The following is a 20,199-nucleotide window of genomic DNA, read 5'->3' as shown; positions in this document are numbered from 1 at the left end:
CCACGTTGCCAGCTCTGCTCGCGTCTTCCTTATAGGACTCGTCTTCTCACACGGCCACTTCTGGTCCAATTCTCCATACACCGGAGGGGGATATCTCCTCACTGTCTCACTCTTGGATTGGATTGGATTTGTTTATTGTCACGTGCACTGAGGTACAATGGAAAGTATTTTTCTGCGAGCAGCTCAACAGATCATTAAATACTTGGGACGAAAAGGGAATAAAAGAAAATACATAATAGGGCAACACAAGATACACAATGTAACTACATAAAACCGGCATTGGGTGAAGCATACAGGGGTGTAGAGTTAATGAGGTCAGTCCATAAGAGGGTCGTTTAGGAGTCTGGTAACAGTGGGGAAGAAGCTGTTTCTGTGTCTGTTCGTGCCTGTGCTCAGACTTTTGTATGTCCAGCCCGATGGAAGAATTCGGAAGAGCGAGTAAGCTGGGTGGGACGGGCGTTTGATTATGCTGCCTGCTTTCCCAAGGCAGCGGGAGGTATAGATGGAGTCAATGGATGGGACGCAGGTTTGTGAGATGGACTGGGCTGTGTTCACGACTTTCTGAAGTTTCTTGTGGTCCTGGGCTGAGCAGTTGCCATACCAGGCTGTGATGCAGCCAGATAGGATGCTTTCTATGGTGCATCTGTAAAAGTTGGTAAGAGTTAATGTGGACATGCCGAATTTCCTTAGTTTCCTGAGGAAGTACAGGCACTGTTGTGCTTTCTTGGCGGTAGTGTCGTCGTGGGTGGACCAGGACAGATTTTTGGAGACGTGTACTGTCATGTGAGAGTACCTTTAAGAAATGGATGTTTAAGCAATGTACCTTTAAGAAATGGTGCTGATCATATTACTGAAATGATGTCAAAGGATGGGGGGAGCTGAGCTCACTTCTGCTTTTTGAGTTTCAGTTTGAGAACGCAGCTGGGAGTGTGTGTGTTTTGCTGAGAGCTGCATGAAGAAACACAGAGCTGGTCTGTTGATTTCTGCAATCCAAAGACTATAAATATATTGAATGTAACCTAATGTGCTCCTATTGTTGAAGGTTTGAAGTCTTTTGGATGTTTAAAGGAACAGTTTGAAGGATTAAATAGTGTTGTAGTCTTTTGGGGTTATCTTCGAAGTAATGGATGTTAAGCTATTCAATGTTTGTTTTTAAAAGGTTAACTGGAGTTCATAGAATAAACATAGTTTTGTTTTAAAAACCACTTGTCCATTTCTGCTGTATCACACCTGGAGAGTACGCCGTGTGCTTCCCACACCACAATCTATTAAAAGTTGTGGGTCGGTTGAACTCACATGAAACACTTTGGGGTTCTGGAAGCCCGGACCCATAACAGTACCCCTAGGAATTTGAAACTGCTAACCATCTCCACCTCGGCCCCATTGATGCTAAATGGGGTGTGCATAGTACTTTGCTTTCTGAAGTCAATGACCAGCTCTTTAGTTTTGCTGGCATTGAGGGAGAGATTGTTGTCGCTGCACCACTCCACTAGGTTCTCAATATCCCTCTTGTATTCTGACTCATCATTATTCGAGATCCGGCCCATTATGGTCGTATCGTCAGCAAACTTGCAGATGGAGTTGGAACCAAATTTTGCCACGCAGTCGTGTGTGTACAGGGAGTATAGTAGGGGGCTAAGTACGCAGCCTTGTGAGGCCCCAGTATGGAGTACTATTGTGGAGGAGGTGTTGTTGTTTATTCTTACTGATTGTGATCTGTGGATTAGAAAGTCGAGGATCCATTTGCAGAGTGAGGAGCCAAGTCCTAAGTTTTGGATTATGGTGTTGAAGGCAGAGCTGCAGTCAATAAATAGGAGTCTGATGTAGGGGTCCTTGTGTCGAGATGCTCTAGGAATGAGTGTAGGGCCAGGGACTTGGCGTCTGCTGTGGACCGGTTGCGGCGATATGCGAATTGCAGTGGATCAAGGTGTTCTAGGGGTATGGAGGTGATGCGCGTTATGACCAATCTCTCAAAGCACTTCATTACGACTGAAGTCAGGGCTACCGGACTGTAGTCATTGAGGCACGTTGCCTGGTTTTTCTTTGGCACCGTTATGATGGTGGTCTTCTTGAAGCAGGTGGTGACCTCGGAGCGGAGTAGGGACAGGTTAAAGATGTCCGCTGTAGCCACGTAAAATGGCTGCTTCCCTATTAATTTGGCCAAAACCCGATTTAAAATGGCTAACCGAAAAGGCTGATGGGAAAAGCAGGCAACAGGACACAAACGGACAGCTGCAGGCAGAATATCATATTCGGCTCTGGGGAAGTCGGCCCAGATCGATACTCAGGACTATTAACAGCCCATCAACCCAGACATCTGCAGTTATACTCAGGACTATTAGCAGCCTATCAACCCAGACATCTGCAGTTTAAACGGCTAACCCTGGGAACAATTGCAACATATTAGCAATTGAATACCGGGCCAGACCTGTCGGCGCCTGCAGTGGCCGAAACAAAGGCAGGTGAACGACCACCCCCCGATCGGGGAATTGCCTCGCAATTGGACGTATCGAACCCAGTGATTGGGAACAAGTCCAATCACTTGGGACTCAGAGTCAAGGGCCGCCCCGAGAGGCGGGAAGCCCCTGGGCCCTATAAGGTGAGGGGCCAAATTCAGATCGCTCTCTCTCCCTTCTTCGCCTGCTCGAGACCTTCGCAAGAACATCAACCAGCAACTGTAAGTTTGAATCCAGCGATCGCTATCCGATAAAGACTCCTAGCCATCGACCTGTATCAGCCTTTTGAATCCCGCGGGCCAGATCCGATTCGATAAGCCATTCGTTTCCCTGACCTGGTGGGCTCTTCCTAAAGTTAAGTATTGGCCAGTAGTGATAGGTTTCTATATAGATAGTAGGATTATTGTGTAAACATTACTTGTTGTATATAATAAATGACCGTTGATTTCAATCTTACTAAGCGGTGTGCTGACTTATTAATCATAACTTGAGCTTGAACCACGTGGCGGTATCAGAAAGCTACCTGCCGACTCGTGAGCAAAGGTGACATAATCAGAGCTAATAAACTAAGGCCAAATAGAGCAACACCGCGAACACATCTGCCAGCTGGTCGGCTCTTAGTGCACAACCAGGAATCCCGTCCGGACCCATCGCCTTCCGAGGGTTCACTTTCAGGAAAGCCGATCTGACTTCAGAAGCTGTGATGGTGGGTATGGGTGTTATGGGCTGCATTCGATCAAGTGTGGCATCAAGGACCCCCAGCAAAACTGAAGTCAATGGTGATCAGGTGGAAAACTCTTATCTTCATCACTGACCGGCCACCCATCATAATAATAATAAACTTTATTGTCACAAGTAGGCTTAACAATGAAGTCACTGTGAAAATCCCTTATTCATCACATTCCAACACCTGTTCGGGTACACGGAGGGAGAATTCAGAATGTCCAATTCACCTAACAGCACGTCTTTCGGGACTTGTGGGAGGAAACCGGAGCACCCGGAGGAAACCCACGCAGACATGGGGAGAACGTGCAGACTCCACAGAAGACAGTGACCCAAGCCGGGAATCGAACCTGGTACCCTGGCGCTGAGAAGCAACAGTGCTAACCACTGTGCTACCGTGATCAGAAGTGGGACTGATCACTGATGATTGCACAATGATCAGCACCAGTCACGACTCCTCAGATACTGAAGCAGTCCATGTCCAAATGCAGCATGACCTGGACAATATCCAGGCTTTGACTGACAAGTGGCAGGTTACATTCACGCCACACAAGTGCCAGGCAATGACCATCTCCTACAAAACAGAATCTAACCATCTTCCCTTGACATCATGGTAGCACAGTGGTTAACACTGTTACTTCACAGCTCCAGGGTCCCAGGTTCGATTCCTGGCTTGGGTCACTGTCTGTGCGGAGTCTGCACGTTCTCCCCGCGTCTGCGTCGGTTTCTTCCGGGTGCTCCGATTCCCTCCCACAGTCCAAAGATGTGCAGGTTAGGTGGATTGGCCATGATAAATTGTCCTTAGTGTCCAAAAAAGGTTAGACTGGGTTACGGGAAAAGGGTGAAGCTGTGGGGCTTAAGTGGGGTGCTTTTTCCAAGGGCCGGTGCGGACTCAAATGGGCTGAATGGTCTCCTTCTGCACTGTAAATTCTATGATTCCATGATTACCATTATTGAATCCCCTACTATCAACATTCTAGGGGTTGTCACTGATCAGAAACTGAACTGGACTGGCCATAGAAATACTGTGGCTACAAGTGCAGGTCAGAGGGTAGGAATCCTACAGCGAGTAACTCACCTCCTCACTCCCCAAAGCCTGTCTATAATCTACATGGCACAAGTCAGGAGTATAATGGAATATTTTCCACTTGCCTGGATGAGTATAGTTCCAACAACAGTCAGGGAGCTTTACACCATGCAGGACAAAGCAGCCCATTTGATTGGCGCATTCACAAACATTCACTTCCTGCACCATTGACACAGTGGCATTAGTGTGCAGCATATAAAAGATGCATGGCAGAAACTCATCAAGACTCCTTTGACACCACTTTCCAAACCCACAACCCCTGCCAGCTGGAAGGGCAAGGACAGCAGGCACATGGAAACACCACCTCCACAAAGCTTCCCCCAAGCCACTCACCATCTTTTGAAAGATATCACCGTTCCTTCACTGTCACTGGGTCAAAATCCTGGAACAATCTCCCTAACAGTACTGTGGGTGTACCTACATCACACGGACGTCAGCGGTTCAAAAAGCCAGCTCACCACCACTTTCTCAATGATAATTAGGGATGAGCATAAATTGCACGCCTAGCCAGCGACACCTGGACCCCATACAATAAAATTGTGTTCAGAAAATTCCCTTCTGGGCACTAACGGATGCACATTCACATTAGCATTTGGTTTTATTCAGTCGTGAGGCTAGCACTGCTGCTAGCACTGCTGCCTCATAGCACCAGGGACCCGGGTTCAATTCCAGCCTTGGGTGACTGTGTGGAGTTTGCATATTCTCCCAGTGTCTGAATGGGTTTTCTCCAGGTACTCCAGTTTAGGTTTCTGCCACAGTACAAAGATGTGCAGGTTAGGTGGATTGGCCATGCTAAATTGCCACTTAGTGTCCAAAGATATTTAGGTTAGGTTCAGGGGTTATTGGGATAGTGTGGGGGAGTTGGCTTGGGTGGAGTGCTCTTCCAGAGGATCGGTGCAGACTCGATGGGCCTCCTTCTGCACTGTAGGGATTCTGTGATTCTAACTGCCCATGCATACATATCATGTCCCTAATCTGTGATACATTCAAACTGAAAGACCTCCATCCTACAAATTCACCATTAATTTACAGAAAATTAGCAAGACGTTCAAGTTTATATTACATCATAACAGTTTCCATAATCACAGCTGATTTCAGAATTATTTGTTTCACAATAATAGCTATCTTGTAAAATTCACTTAGACTTTCCTTCATTAAGAAATCCATTTTTTTCTGACTGACACAAACTCAAGCATTGAAACAGGGATAACATTAAGTTACATTTTTTGGTTCCCTTTTACTGTGAACCAGGTCACAGACTGAGATTGCCTACTATGGTTTTGTTTGTGAATTGAGCTCCTTTGATTAACAGAAAGCGCAGTCAGCATGTTAATGGATTCAACACTCCATAGCTTCAATATGACAATGACATGATTTACAGAGAACTGTAAATTTCTTTTCTACAAGTCGGCCAAATACAATTAGTTGAAACTGTGGCGATGACAAGCAGAAAATAAATATTTTAATTTTCAAAGCACAGAGGCAAAAACAGAGATTTAACAGGCGTGGATAATTGTGTACAGAATTATTGGAGGCATGGAAGCTCAGCTAAAAAGCATTACAAGAACTCTTTTCCATATTTGGATACCACACTGTCATTGCAGTCAAAGATTGCAGCAGTTGTTTCTTTAACAAGGTGGCCATTTCAAATTAAATTCAGGCATGAAAATTATTGGAGAATATTCTGAATGGCATATTGTCCATTGCAATACCCGCTAAGTTATTTTGTATTTCTAGCAGTTCTCACCATAATTTTCCCTACTGTGTGCTATGTATATATTGTGTTTATGTATACATTGTGTAGGCAAGGTAATATTCTGTGCGTGCGTGTGTGTGTGTGTGTGTCCAGGGTTAATCAAAGGTGAAGTTGTTGGGAGTCAGGTTGTGAACCTACAAGGTGAAAGACTAACGGTGCGACCTTGCATGTTGTAATGAGACCGTTCTTATTTCATTAGGTAATTAGTTCATAGAACCGTGTCTTAGTTCATTAGGTAAACAGTAGATCTGAAATTTGCATTTGGGAATCAATTCTAAAATCAATTAATAACTGTTGCATTTCAAAGGCATCTTAAAGATGATAAAGAACATCTACATTTTACAGGTGATTCAAAAGTAAACAGGGGCAAGTTTTTCAAATTTTATTGACCTGAAATAGAGGTAAAATAGGAACCCAAAGATTTTAATTTGGGGGAATCTGAGTTTTCAATGCAATATTTGAAGACAATGTAGAACTGTGATTAAAGGGCTGAAAGGGTATTTACGAAAACAGGTTTTCAGCTATAGTTAGTGGCTGTGAGGAGCTGGGGGTGAAAGACCCATGAAAAGCTAACTCCTGTGTTTTGGAGTGTGGTAAAAAGCGGTGAGTCTTTTAACTAAAAGAAAGCAACTACATTTTAGTCCAGGAGAATATTTGTCCTGAGAAACAGTCTGCTTTGGATCTCTCTTTGCAAAAACATTCAATGGCATTACCATCAGATAATCCTCCACAAACAACATCCTGAGGGTACCACTGATCAGAAACTGAACTGGACTAACCATATTAATACTGTGGCTACCAGAGCAGGTCAAAGTCTAGGAATCCTACAGAAAGTAACTCACTTCCTGACCCCCCCCCCAAAAAAAAAAACAGTCCACCATCTACAAGGCACAAGTCAGAAGTGTAATGGAATACTCTCCACTTGCCTGGATGAGTGCAGTTCCAACAACACTCGAGAAACTCGACACCATTCATGACAAAGCAGTCCGCTTGATTGCTCCCACTTCCTCAAACATTCAATCCCTCCATCACCAATGAACAGTGGCAGCCGTGTGTACCATCTACAAGATGCACTGCAGGAACTCGCCAAGGTTCCTCAGGCAGCACCTTCCAAACCAACAACCACTACCATCTAGAAAGACAAGAGCAGCAGACACCTAGGAACCCCACCATCTGGAAGTTCCCTTCCAAGTCACTCATTCACCCGGACTTGGAAATATATCACCGTTCCTTCACTGTCGCCGAGTCAAAATCCTGGAACTCCCTCCCGAACAGCACAGTGGGTGTACTTACGCCTCGGACTGGAGCGGTTCAAGAAGGCAACTCACCACCACCTTCTGAAAGGCAACTTGGGATGGCCAATAAATGCTGGCCCAATCAGAGACACCCATATCCCATAAATATATATTTTTAAACCTATTAACACGGATTAGATCTGGGAAGTTGGGGATTGTACTTCTGTTTAAAGTGAAAGCAGTTTCTTGATTCATAGAGTCATAGAGGTTTACAGCATGAAAACAGGCTCTTAAGCCCCACTTTTCCATGCTGCCCAGTTTTTACCACTAAGCTAGTCCCAATTACCCACATTTGGCCCTTAACCCTCTATACCCAGCTTTCCCATATAACTGTCTTAATTTTTAAAAGACAACATTGTACCCACCTCTACTACTGCCTCTGGCAGCTCTTTCCAGACACTCACCACACTCGGTGTGAAAAAATTGCCCCCTCTGGACCCGTTTGTATCTCTCGCCTCTCACCTTAAATCTATGCCCTCTAGTTTTAGACTCCCATTCCTTTGGGAAAAGATGTTGACTATCTACCTTATCTATGCCCCTCATTATTTTATAGACCTCTATAAGATCACCCCTAAGCCTCCTACGCTCCAGGGAAAAAAGTCCCAGTCTATTCAGCCTCTCCTTATAACTCAAATCATCAAGTCGCGGTAGCATCCTAGTAAATCTTTTCTGCACTATTTCTAGTTTAATAATATCCTTTCTATAGTCGGGTAATAGTTCCTGGATTTTATGGTTAAAAGTTGATAAGAGCTGTTGCCAAAAAGATAGGTTTGTGTACAGGAGATCCAGTCCCTACTGAAGTCCAAGTCGGAGGTGTTCAAGACGGGTGGCCCTGACCTATACAAGAAATCTAGGTACGAGGTCCGCAAAGCCATCAGGGCACCAAGAGACAATACCAGGCTAAGCTAGAGTCCGAGGCCAATGACACACACTCTCATTGGTTGCGGCAAGGCTTAAACAATATAACGGGCTACAAAGAAAAACAGAGTAGAAACTCTAGAGGCACCTCAAGCACCTGAAAGAATCTGAAAGCAGAGCACAGATCACGCCACATTATAAGCATGCAGTCTTAACTTTTAAAGTTTTTACTCTTTTAAGATACAAGTTAAAAGCATGAAATCAGTAAATCGGTGTACAGTATTTATGTAAGTTTTTTCTTCAATGCCAAATTAGTCCACAGCATGGGTTAAGCCATATTGTCTGCACCTTCCAGAATTATTTTTTGGAGGTTAGTTTGAGGTTAGTAGTTTTGTTTAAGGGGCAATTTAGTGTGGCCAAATCCACCTACCCTGCACATCTTTGGGTTGTGGAGGTGAGACCCACGCAGACACGGGAAGAATGTGCAAACTCCACACAGACAATGACCCGGGGCTGGGATCGGACCAGGATCCTCGGTGCCATGAGGCAGCAGTGCTAACCTCTGCGCCACCCTGCTGCCCTTTGAAGTTAGTAGTTAATACCACAGTCAGCTCAGTTTTATTTCAATGCCACATAAACAGCATTTTAAGGAAATTTTATTATTTCTCTATGCACAGGTAATTATGATCTACCTATCAATTTTGTCTTTCCTCTCCTGAAGATTGCTCTTTGATAACAGTTTTGTTTCATGGCCTTTGATCATTTAAATGGACATTTCTTCTGCCTTAGCAGTGACAAACGCGAGTAGATTACAATTAATTTTGTTAAATAATTAAGCCTAAGAAGCCTTTGCCACAAGGCATATCAATACCTTAATGAGCAATCATAAGTTCCACATTTATCTCGGTGGTGAGACTGAAAACAGACACTAAACAATGACCTTCCACAGGAGTAGGTGCTTGTACTGGTGTTTTCGGCCCCACAGGTTAACATGCCTGGCAACAATCCCAGAGGTTCACCTCTGCTGATGGCATTGCAGTACAGATGTAGATATCAAAAGTAGAAAAAGCAGGGTGGCATGTGGCGCAGTGGTTAGCACTAGGACTGCAGCACTGAGGACCCGGGTTCAAATCCCGGCCCTGGGTCACTGTCCGTGTGGAATTTGCACATTCTCCCCATGTCTGCGTGGGTTTCACCCCCACAACCCAAAGATGTGCAGGTTAGGTGGATTGGCCATGCTAAATTGCTCCTTAATTGGAAAAAAAATAATTGGGTACTCTAAATTTACATTTAAAAAAAGTAGAAAAAGCAAGTCGAACTGTTGTAAGCAATCCGGGCACACTGGAATGCAATTCCAGAACTTACGCCATCACCCCAAACCAGAGAAGACAGTTGTGTTGGCATTGTGTGCCGTTTTGGTGTCCTCATCTGTGGAAGGATCTTCTTGCTATGGAGGGAGCGCAGCAAAGGTTTACCAGGCTGATTCCTGGGATAGCGGGACTGTCATATGTGGAAAGCCTAAATCGGCTAATATTATATTCATTGGATTTTAGAAGAGCGAGAGGGACTCTCATAGAAACTTATAAAATCCTAACAGGGTTACATACATAGAAGATAGGAGCAGGAGGCCACCTTTTGGCCCTTCGAGCCTGCTCCGCCATTTATCACGATCATGGCTGATCATCCAACTCAATAGTCTGATCCTATTTTCTCCCCAAAACCTTGGGTCCCATTAACCCCAAGTGCTATATCTAGCCGCCCCGTGAATATATTCAATGTTTTAGCATCAACTACTTCCTGTGGTAATGAGTCCCACAGCCTCACCATTCTTTGGGTGAAGAAATGTCTCCTCATCGCTGTCCAAAATGATTTACCCTGAATCCTCAGACTGTGACCCCTGGTTCTGGACCCACCCTGCATAGGGAACATCTTCCCTGAATCTACCTTTCCTTTTCCTGCAGGGTCCCTCCCCACAACACCCCTCCCAACCACCCACGCAGGGCAACACAGCCCCATTGGCGTGTGCACAAAATGTCAGCTTGCCAGCATGGCACCCTGGCAGTGTCAGCCAGGGTGCCGAGGTGACACTAGGCAATACCCTATCCAAAGGACATGCAGCTGGGGATCCCCTGGGAAACCCCTACAAGTGCCATTCCATCTGGTCCCCGTTTCTCCCAGGCCTCCCCGTTTCTCCCAGGATTAGATAGGTTAGATTCAGAAAGAATGTTCCTGATGGTAGGGGAATCCAGAACTAGGGGTCATAGTTTGAGGATAAGGGGTAAACCTTTGGGGACTAAGGGGAGGGAAAAGTTTCTTCACCCAGAGAGTGGTGAATCTTTGGAATTCACTACCACAGAAAGTAGTTGAGGCGAATACATTGTGCAATTTCAAGAAGGAATTAAATAAAACTCTTGGGGCTAAAGGGATCAAGGGATATGGTTGGGGGTGGGGGGGGGGGGGTGGGGGGGGGGGGGAAGAGAAGGCAGGATTAGGGCATTGAGCTCGATGATCAGCCGTGATCACACTGAATAGCAGAGCAGGCTCGAAGGGCTGAATGGCCTCCTCCTGCTTCTATTTTCTATGTATGTTTCTATGTATTTAACCTAAACAATAATGCCATTAGGACAGAACTAAAGCTCTTGGGGCTAAAGGGATCAAGGGATATGGGGGGAGAAAGGCAGGATTAGGGCATTGAGCTCAATGATCAGCCATGATCATAATGAATGGCAAAGCAGGTTCGAAGGGCTAAATGCCTCATCCTGCTTCTATCTTCTATGTATGTTTCTATGTATTTTACCTAAACAATAATGCCATTAGGACAGAACTGAATGTCTCCTTCTGTGGAAGGTGGCTTATCTATAACTCTGACCCAAAATACCTGGATGTCTACCTAGACTGTAGTCACACCAATCAGCGTCATCTCATCAACACTGCCTACAAAGTAAAAGCCAAGGTGAACCTGGCCTGGAAATTGGTGGAGCACAACAGTGACTATAGTTTACTTTGCTACCGAATACGCAAGCGTCTTAGATGTTTACAGCATGGAAACAGGCCCTTAGGCCCAGCTTGTCCACACCGCCCAGTTTCTATCACGAAACTAGTCCCACTTGCCAACATTTGGCCCATATCCCTCTATACCCATCCTGCCCATGTAACTGTCTGTTTTTTTTTATAAAAGGTTTTTAAAAAGGAAAAAATTGTACCCGCCTCTACCACTGCCTCTGGCAGCCCGTTCCAGATGTTCACCACCCTGTGTGTGAAAACATTTCCCCTCTGGTCTCTTTTGTATCGCTCCCCTCTCACCTTAAACCTATGCCCTCTAGTTCTAAACTCCTCTACCTTTGGGAAAAGATGTTGACTATCTCTACCTTATCTATGCTCCTCTTATTTTATAAATCTCTACAAGATCACCCCTAAGCCTCCTATGCTTCAGGGAAAAAAGTCCCAGCCAATCCAGCCTCTCCTTATAACTCAGACCATCAAGTCCTGATAGCATCCTCGTAAATCTCTTCTGCACTCTTTCCTGCTCAGCCTCACATTCCTGCAGTCAGCACACAAACAAAATGGACATGCAGCAAAATGAGAACAATGTCAGCAACACTTAAGCCCTCATGATAATGTGGGCTAAGTCCACTCCAATAGAGTGTCCTAATGCTGTTCCATATTGTCACATCTGCACAATGCTGTCATTCTCCATGAGATGGACAAAATCACAAGCAACACCAACATCCCCAATCAAAAAGACTTGAACAAAGAAAGGACTTAAAATCATATGGTTATTCTTGGAAACAGTTAATATTTATGCAACTGGTATCATCAACCCACTATGCAAATGATGTGACAGCCTGTTCCCACAAGTGGAAGGCAAATGATGCCCAAATGCAATTGTGTCCATTATTCCCAGCCCATGGAATGTATCACATCAATTTGTGCACTATGATCTGTTGCGAGAGGCACTTCCCCACTCAGCATCTCCGAAGGCCTTAGCATGGGTAACAAACTAGACATTCCACTACCATTGGCAGGAAGAATAATAAAGCATATTATCCAAATGGAGAGATTGCAAGAGTTCAAATTCGGAGGGATTGGGGTGTCTTAGTGCAGAAATCACAAAAGATTTGTATGCATGTACAGGAAGTAATTAATAATGTTATCCTTTATTATGATAGGAAATGAACATAAAAGTAAGAAAAGCTAATAGAATGGGATTGTTTATTATGAGGGGAATTGAAAAGAAAAGTAGGCAAATTATGCTTCAGTTGTACAGGGCACTAGAGAGGCCATATCTGGAGTACTGTGTAGAGTATCGGTCTCCTTCTTTAAAGAAAGATGTAATGCCTTAGCAATTCAGAGAAGGTTTACTAAACCAATACCAGAAATGGCAAGTTGTCTTTTGAGGAAAGGCTAGACAAGTGTTTTTGGTTTTTTAAATTCATTTACAGGATGTGGTGTCACTGGCTAGGCCAGCATTTATTGCCCATAGGTGATGGTGAGCTGCTTTCTTCAAATGCTGCTGTCCCTGAGGTGCAGGTGCACCCACAGTGCTGTTAAGAAGGGATTTTCAGCATTTTGATCCAACTATAGCAAACGAACGGTGATATTTTTCCAAGTAAGAATGTTGAGTGACTTGAAATGGACCCTCCAGGTGGTAGTGTTCCCAGATATTTGCAGCCCTCATCCTTCTAGATAGTAGCAGTCATGGATTTGGAATGTGCAACCTAAGGAGCCTGCCGAGTTCCTGCAGTACATCCAGTAGATGGTACACATTGCTGCAATTGTTTATTGGTAGTGGAGAAATTGAATGTTTGCGGGAAGGATACCAATCAAGCGGGCTGTTTTGTCCTGGATGGTATCAAGCTTCTAGAGTGTTGTTGGAGCTGCACTCACCCAGGCAAGTGGAGAGTATTCCATCACACCCCTGACTTATGCCTTGTAAATGGTGGACAGGCTTTGTGGAGTCAGGTGAAAAGGTTAGGGTAGACTTGTATCCATTGGAGTTTGAAAGAGCAACAAGCAACTTGATTGAAACTTTAAGATCGTGGGGGGGTCTTGACAGAATGGATGCGGAAAAGATTAAGGCAGAGCTAGATAAATTCTTGATAAGCAAGGGGGTGAAAGGTTATCAAAGGTAGGCAGGAATGTGGGGTTGAGATTACAATTGGTTCAGCCATGATCATATTGAATAGCAGAGTAGGCAAGAGGAGCCAAGTGGTCTACCCCTGTTCCTAATTCACATGTTCAGATATGAATTTTCCCCACAAATCAGATCCACAAAAGTAATGAATAAAGCACGAGATCCTGAATGCACCTCCACTATTTAAGTCCCTACAACACTTTTCACCAATGGACAATTCCTTCGCCACAAACAGAATGACCCTCTTACAGACTGAATTGATCGCTTCATGTATCTTTCTACTGAGTAGCACTACACTCCGTATGCTTCACCCGATGTCTAAGTATTTACATCGTGGATTCATCTTTGGGGCTGGTTTAGCACAGTGGGCTAAACAGCTGACTTGTAATGCAGAAAAAGGCCAGCAGCGCGGGTTCAATTCCCATAACGGCCTCCCCGAACATCGCCGGAATGTGGCAACTAGGGGCTTTTCACAGTAACTTAATTGAAGCCTACTTATGACAAGAAGCTATTATTATCATACATCCTATGTTTTTCATGGTAGCACGGTAGCACAGTGGTTGGCACTGTTGCTTCACAGCGCCAGGGTCCCAGGTTTGATTCCCTGTTTGGGTCACTGCCTGTGCAAAGTCTGCACATTCTCGTGTCTGCGTGGGTTTCCTCCACTCCGGTTTCCTCGCACAAGTCCTGAAAGACGTGCTGTTGGACATTCTGAATTCCCCCTCCGTGTAACCGAACAGGTGCCGGAATGTGACGACTAGGGGCTTTTCACAGTAACTTCATTGCAGTGTTAATGTAAGCCTACTTATGACAATAATAAAGATTATTATCTGCCTGGATCGTATGCAGAACAATACTTTTCACTGTACCTAGGTACACGTGACAATAAATATAAAAAGAATCCTCGCTAACCCAGCTTGCTTTTCATCAACAACTTATATTTTTATTTTACATAATCTGATCATTTATAAACATTTTTCAACTTACCCACAACGTATTTAAATACTCGAGCGCCAAAGAGATAAGGTGCCCGGTGTTAGTGAGTAGCAGCTGCAGTCCCACCCAGGTGCTGAAGCAGTAGAGGAGGTAGAGGATGGGCACGCCCATGGCCAACACCAACAGCACTTTGCGCTTTAGCAACATCTGGTTACCCAACATCTCCACTCCGCGGTTGATGAACGAGATGGGCAACATGAGGGTGGCCAAAACGATGGGCGTGCCCAAGTCCTGGAGGCCGCCCAGCCACTTCCTCACCAGGTTAGTCAGGGTGGTCTTGAATGGGTGCAGGAAGGTACCACAGAGCACGGCCCAGAGCAGCGGCCGCAGGAACGCCTCCAAGATGAAGTAAACGAGCACGGCAGCGCCACAGGAGATGGCCACAAATATCAGCGCGCCCGTGTTGTAAAACGCCTGCTTGATGTTCTTGTCGAACTTGAGCGGCAGCAGCTGCTGGACCCCTTGCTGGACGCAGTCGCTGAAGAGGCTGACACTGGATGACCTGGTGAGCAGCGGAGGCGGAAATTTGCCTTCGGACATCTCAGCTTCAGCCTCGGCCTCCGCCTTCTCCTTCTCCGCCATGTTTGCCTTTGCCTGGGTAACAGAGCAGGGCATGCCGGGAGCTGTAGTTCCCTGTCCTCCGCTTCATTCTCGACGGCAAAGCGCAGGGCGGAGAACAGGAACGGCAACACTTGTCAGCCAGTGTTAAAACCTCTGCCAGATGGTGAAGCAGCTGATGGAGTGAAATCAGCTCGCCAGCATTTGTGCTGGAGAAGTTTGTTTTGGTACATGTCGTCCATTAGCGCTTGTCCTGGAGAAATTAGCAAGAAAGATTTGCGTTACACAAGTGTCGGCAATGACCATCTCCAACATGGGAGAATCTAACTATCTCCCCTTGACATTTAGCAGCATTATCCTTGCTTAATCTCCCACGATCAACATCCTGGGATTCCCATTGACGAGGAACTTAACTGGGCCAGTGATGTGAATACTGTAGTTAGAAGAGCAGGTCAGAAGCTGGGAATCTTCCATGAGTCACTTACCTCATCGCCTGACTTTCCAAAGTCTGTCCACCATCTACAAGACACAAGTCAGTCAACAACACTCAATTCAACACCTACTTGATTGGTATTTCCTCCAACATCTTGACGTTAATTCTTTCCATTAACAGACTTTTTCAGCAGTATGTACCATCCACAAGTCAGTCCAGAAGGCAGAGCTAAGGTAGACATGTTAAGGCACAAAGGAATATGAACTAGCAGCTTGAATAACATATTCACGACCGGGGTGTAAAAGAGGAGGGAGTGTTGCATTACTAATCAAGGAATCAATTACTACAATGAGGAGGGATGATAAAGAACAAAGAAAAATTACAGCACAAAAACAGGCACTTTGGCCCTCCAAGCCTGCGCAGATCCAGATCCTCTATCTAAAACTGTCACCTATTTTCTAAGGATCTGTATTCCTCTGCTCCCTGCCCATTCATGTATCTGTCTAGATACATCTTAAATGACGTTATCGTGCCCGCCTCTACCACCTCCGCCGGCAATGCGTTCCAGGCACCCACCACCCTCTGCGTAAATAACTTTCCACGCATATCTCCCTTAAACTTTTCCCCTCTCACCTTGAACTCGTGACTCCTAGTAATTGAGTCCCCCACTCTGGGAAAAAGCTTTCTTGCTATCCACTCTGTCTATACCTCTCATGATTTTGTAGACCTCAATGAGGTCCCCCCTCAACCTCAGTCTTTCTAATGAAAATAATCCTAATCTACTCAACCTCTCTTCATAGCTAGCGCCCTCCATACCAGGCAACATCCTGGTGAACCTCCTCTGCACCTTCTCCAAAAGCATCCACATCCCTTTGGTAATGTAGCGACCAGAACTGTACGCAGTATTCCAAATGTGGCTGAACCAAAGTCCTGTTGTCCAGACAGTTCTTTATCCATCTAGCTAGTACACCCTGGACCCCATGAGACTTCACTTTCTCCATCAGCCTACCATAGGGAACCTTATCAAATGCCTCACTGAAGTCCATGTATATGATATCTACAGCCCTTCCCTCATCAATCAACTTTGTCACTTGCTCAAAGAATTCTATTAAATTGGTAAGACATGACCTTCCCTGCACAAAACCATGTTGCCTATCACTGATAAGCCCATTTTCTTCCAATTGGGAATAGATCCTATCCCTCAGTACCGTCTCCAGCAGCTTCCCTACCACTGACATCAGGCTCACCGGTCTATAATTACTTAGATTATCCCTGCTACCCTTCTTAAACAAGGAGACAACATTAGCAATTCTCCAGTCCTCCGGTACCTTACCCGTGTTCAAGGATGCTGCAAAGATATCTGTTAAGGCCCCAGCTATTTCCTTCTCACTTCCCTCAGTAATCTGGGATAGATCCCATCCGGACCTGGGAACTTGTCCACCTTAATGCCTTTTAGAATACCCAACACATCCTCCTTCCTTCTGCCGACTTGACCTAGAGTAATCAAACATCTATCCCTAACCTCAACATCTGTCATGTCCCTCTCCTCGATGCAAAGTACTCGTTAAGAATCTCGCCCATTTTCTCTGACTCCACGCATAACTTTCCTCCTTTGTCCTTGAGTGGGCCAACCCTTTCTCTAGTTACCCTATTGTTCTTTATATATGAATAAAAGGCTTTGGGATTTTCCTTAACCCTGTTTGCTAAAGATATTTCATGACCCCTTTTAGCCCTCTTGATTCCTCGTTTCAGATTGGTCCTACATTCCCGATATTCTTCCAAAGCTTCGTCTGTCTTCAGTCGCCTAGACCTTATGTATGCTTCCTTTTTCCTCTTAGCTAGTCTCACAATTTCACCTGTCATCCATGGTTCCCTAATCTTGCCATTTCTATCCCTCATTTTCACAGGGACATATCTGTCCTGCACACTAATCAACCTCTCTTTAAAAGCCTCCCACATATCAAATGTGGATTTACCTTCAAACAGCTGCTCCCAATCCACATTCCACAGCTCCTGCCGAATTTTGGTATAGTTGGCCTTCCCCCAATTTAGCACTCTTCCTTTAGGACCACTCTTGTCTTTGTCCATGAGTATTCTAAAACTTACGGCATTGTGATCACTATTCCCAAAGTAATCCCCGACTGAAACTTCAACCACCTGGCCGGGCTCATCAATTGAGGCTCTATGGGTACAACTAAAAAATAAAAAGGGGGCAATCATTTTGGTGAGAGAGTACTACAGTCAGGGAGAGATAGAAGAGCTGATATGTAGACAAATTCAGAGAAGTGTAAAAATAATAGGGTAATAATAGTAGGAGTCGATGCCAATATACTGGCAAAGGTGTTGGCGTTAAGGTTGGAAGGGTGCCTCCCAAAGGTGACTGGGGAGGACCAGATGGGTTCATAAAGGGAAGACAGTTGTCCTCAAATGTGAGGAGGTTGTTGAATATGGTGCTTTCTCCGGCAGAGGGGAGGGAGATGGAGGTAGTGGTGGCACTGGATGTGGAGAAGGTGTTCAGTCGGATGGAGTGGAGTTGTTTGATGGGGGTATTGGAAACATTTGTGATTGGACTGAAGTTTGTGACGGGGGTGCAGCTGCTATATAAGGAGCTGATGGAGAGCGTGCGCACCAATAGTATGAACTCAGTATTTTGTATTGCGCCGGGGTAGGAGGTAGGAATGGCCTATGTCCACCCCTTCTGTTTGCATTGGTAAAAGAGCCTTTGGCTATTGCGCTGAGGAGCCCGGGGTTGTGGAAGGAGATAGTTGGGGGGGGTGGAACATAGGGTGATGCAGATGATTTGCTGCTGTATATTTCAGAGCTGAGCTCTTCACTGGGGAGTATAATGGGGTTGCTCCAGAGATTTGGGAGGTTTCAGGGTGCAAACTGAATTCAGGTAAAAGCAAGTATTTTGTGGTCTCTCCCCCAGGAGTGGGAGCAGGGGTGGGGGAGGCTGCCATTTTACCTGGTGGTGTCTCATTTTAGGTATTTGGGGGTACAGGTGGCCTGGGATTGGGCAGGGTTTGGAAGTTTAACTTCACGAGCTTGGTGGGGAGTGTGAAGGCTGATTTTCTGAGGTGGGACAATTTCCCTCTGTCATTGACGGGCTGGGTGCAGGCAGTAAAGGTGAATGATTTGCTGCAATTCCTGTTTTTGTTTCAATGCCTGCTGGTCTTTTTGCCCAAGGTGTTTTTTTTAGGGGATGGATAAGCTGATCTCCTTATTTATTTGAGTGGGGAAGGTGGCCAGGATTAGGAAGGTGATACTGCAGAGGAATAGTAGGCAAGGGAGGGGGGGGGTTAGGCCTCCCAAATTTGTTATATTATTGCGGGGCAGTAAATGCAGAGAAGATTCAGAGTTGGAGCAGAGAGGGGGGACTTTGTGGGTGAGGATGGAGGTGGATTTTTGCAGGGGGTCGGGGTTGTGGGTGCTGGTAACGACGACATTCCCGATGGTCCCAGGGAAGTATACGCTAAGTCCGGTGGTGGTGGCCACATTGAAGATCTAGAGGCAGTTTAGACAGAATTTTTGCCTGGGAGCTGGGTCTGGGGGGATGCCAATTAGGAGGAATCATGGGTTCGAGCCGGGGAGAATGGATGCAAAGTTCCGGGGATGGGATGAGGGGGGGATTAAGGAAATTAAGGATTTGTTTCTGGGAGGGCGCTTTCCAAGTTTGGAGAAGTTTGGGCTGGCACTGGGCGAATGTTTTAGGTATATGCAGGTGCGGGAGTTTGCGAGGAAGGTCATTCCGACCTTACTGATAGCGCCTGCCTCCTCGCTGTTGGAGGCGGTGCTGTCAGCAGGGGGGGGGGCGGGGTTTGGAGAAGGGGGTTGTCACGGCAATTTATAGAAGGATCTTGAAAAGGGACGGGGTGTCCATAGAGGGGGTTAAGGCAAAGTGGGAGGATGAGTTGGGGTGATACTGGAGGAGGGTTTGTGGTATGAGGTGCTGTGCAGAATAAATGCTTTGACTTCATGCGCGAGGCTGGGGCTGATACAGCTGAAAGTCGTATATAGGGCGCACCTCACAAAATCAAGGATGAGCCAGCTGTCCGAGGGGGTGGAGGATGTCTGTGGGCGATGTGTGAGAGACCCCGCGAACCATGTCCATATGTTTTGGTCCTGCCCAAAGTTGGAAAGGTTTTGGAGGACGGTATTTAGCACAATGTCGGGGGTTTTGCATATGGACGTGAAGCCCGGACCTACAGAAACCATATTCGGGGTGTCAGACCAGCCTGAGTTGCAGGCCAGAGTGGGGCGGATGTTTTAGCCTTTGCCTCACTGATCGCTCGTAGGCGGATCCTGTTGGGGAGGTGGTCAGTCTCTTCACCCCCTGTGCCTGGGCGTGGCGGGGGGACCTGCTGGAGTTTTTGACTCTGGAGAAGGTGAAGTTTGACCTGGGGGGGGGGGGGGGGGTGGTCGAGGGAGGGTACAAGGAATTATTAAAACCAAGTTTTGAAAATATAATAGCTGTATACTGTGGGAACACATCAGGTTTTCAGAATACAGACTACAAATGTCACAATAAAACAAAATAAGCACTCCCAGTAAGTTAGATAACAGTGTGAGTGCTGGTGTGAAGCACCATTCCGAAGTCACAATTCAAAACTTGTAAGCCAATAGGGGGCAGAGAGGGAGCGGTACCAAAACGTGCAGGTATAAAGCTCGTGGTGCACTATCTCTTTGTTCTCTCTCATTTGTTCTCTTTCTTTTGTCCTACTGGGCTTTTTGTTTCTTTTGTTTGCATTTGAAAGTGTATGAACCAAATTTTCCAATAAACTCAACCTCAAACGACCAGCGGATCCCGTCTCTTATTAGAAAATAAGAGATCCTGCAATTTGGCGCTGCGAGCAGGGTCGCTGGAGGAAAAAGGAATGGGGGATCTGGACATCAGGCCTATGTT

At 45.8% G+C, this 20,199-nt stretch overlaps 2 protein-coding genes across 2 annotated transcripts in view; both read right to left on the bottom strand.

The window, feature by feature from the left end:
* The window catches only part of tmem245 (transmembrane protein 245), a 246,505-nt gene extending 231,585 nt beyond the window's left edge, over positions 1–14,920 (bottom strand). The window contains 1 exon segment of the mRNA XM_072508900.1: positions 14,297–14,920. Coding sequence (XP_072365001.1) covers positions 14,297–14,920 — 624 coding nt within the window.
* Positions 14,921–14,974: 54 nt separating this feature from the next.
* The window catches only part of frrs1l (ferric-chelate reductase 1-like), a 74,157-nt gene continuing 68,932 nt past the window's right edge, over positions 14,975–20,199 (bottom strand). The window contains exon 5 of the mRNA XM_072508903.1: positions 14,975–15,116. Within this exon, the coding sequence (XP_072365004.1) occupies positions 15,001–15,116 (116 nt within the window). The 3' untranslated portion in view covers positions 14,975–15,000. The remainder of the gene's footprint in view (positions 15,117–20,199) is intronic.

The sequence above is a fragment of the Scyliorhinus torazame genome, chromosome 6, assembly GCF_047496885.1.
Source record: "Scyliorhinus torazame isolate Kashiwa2021f chromosome 6, sScyTor2.1, whole genome shotgun sequence".
Classification (NCBI taxonomy): Eukaryota; Metazoa; Chordata; class Chondrichthyes; order Carcharhiniformes; family Scyliorhinidae; genus Scyliorhinus; species Scyliorhinus torazame.
This window is presented reverse-complemented; position numbering and strand designations above follow the sequence as displayed.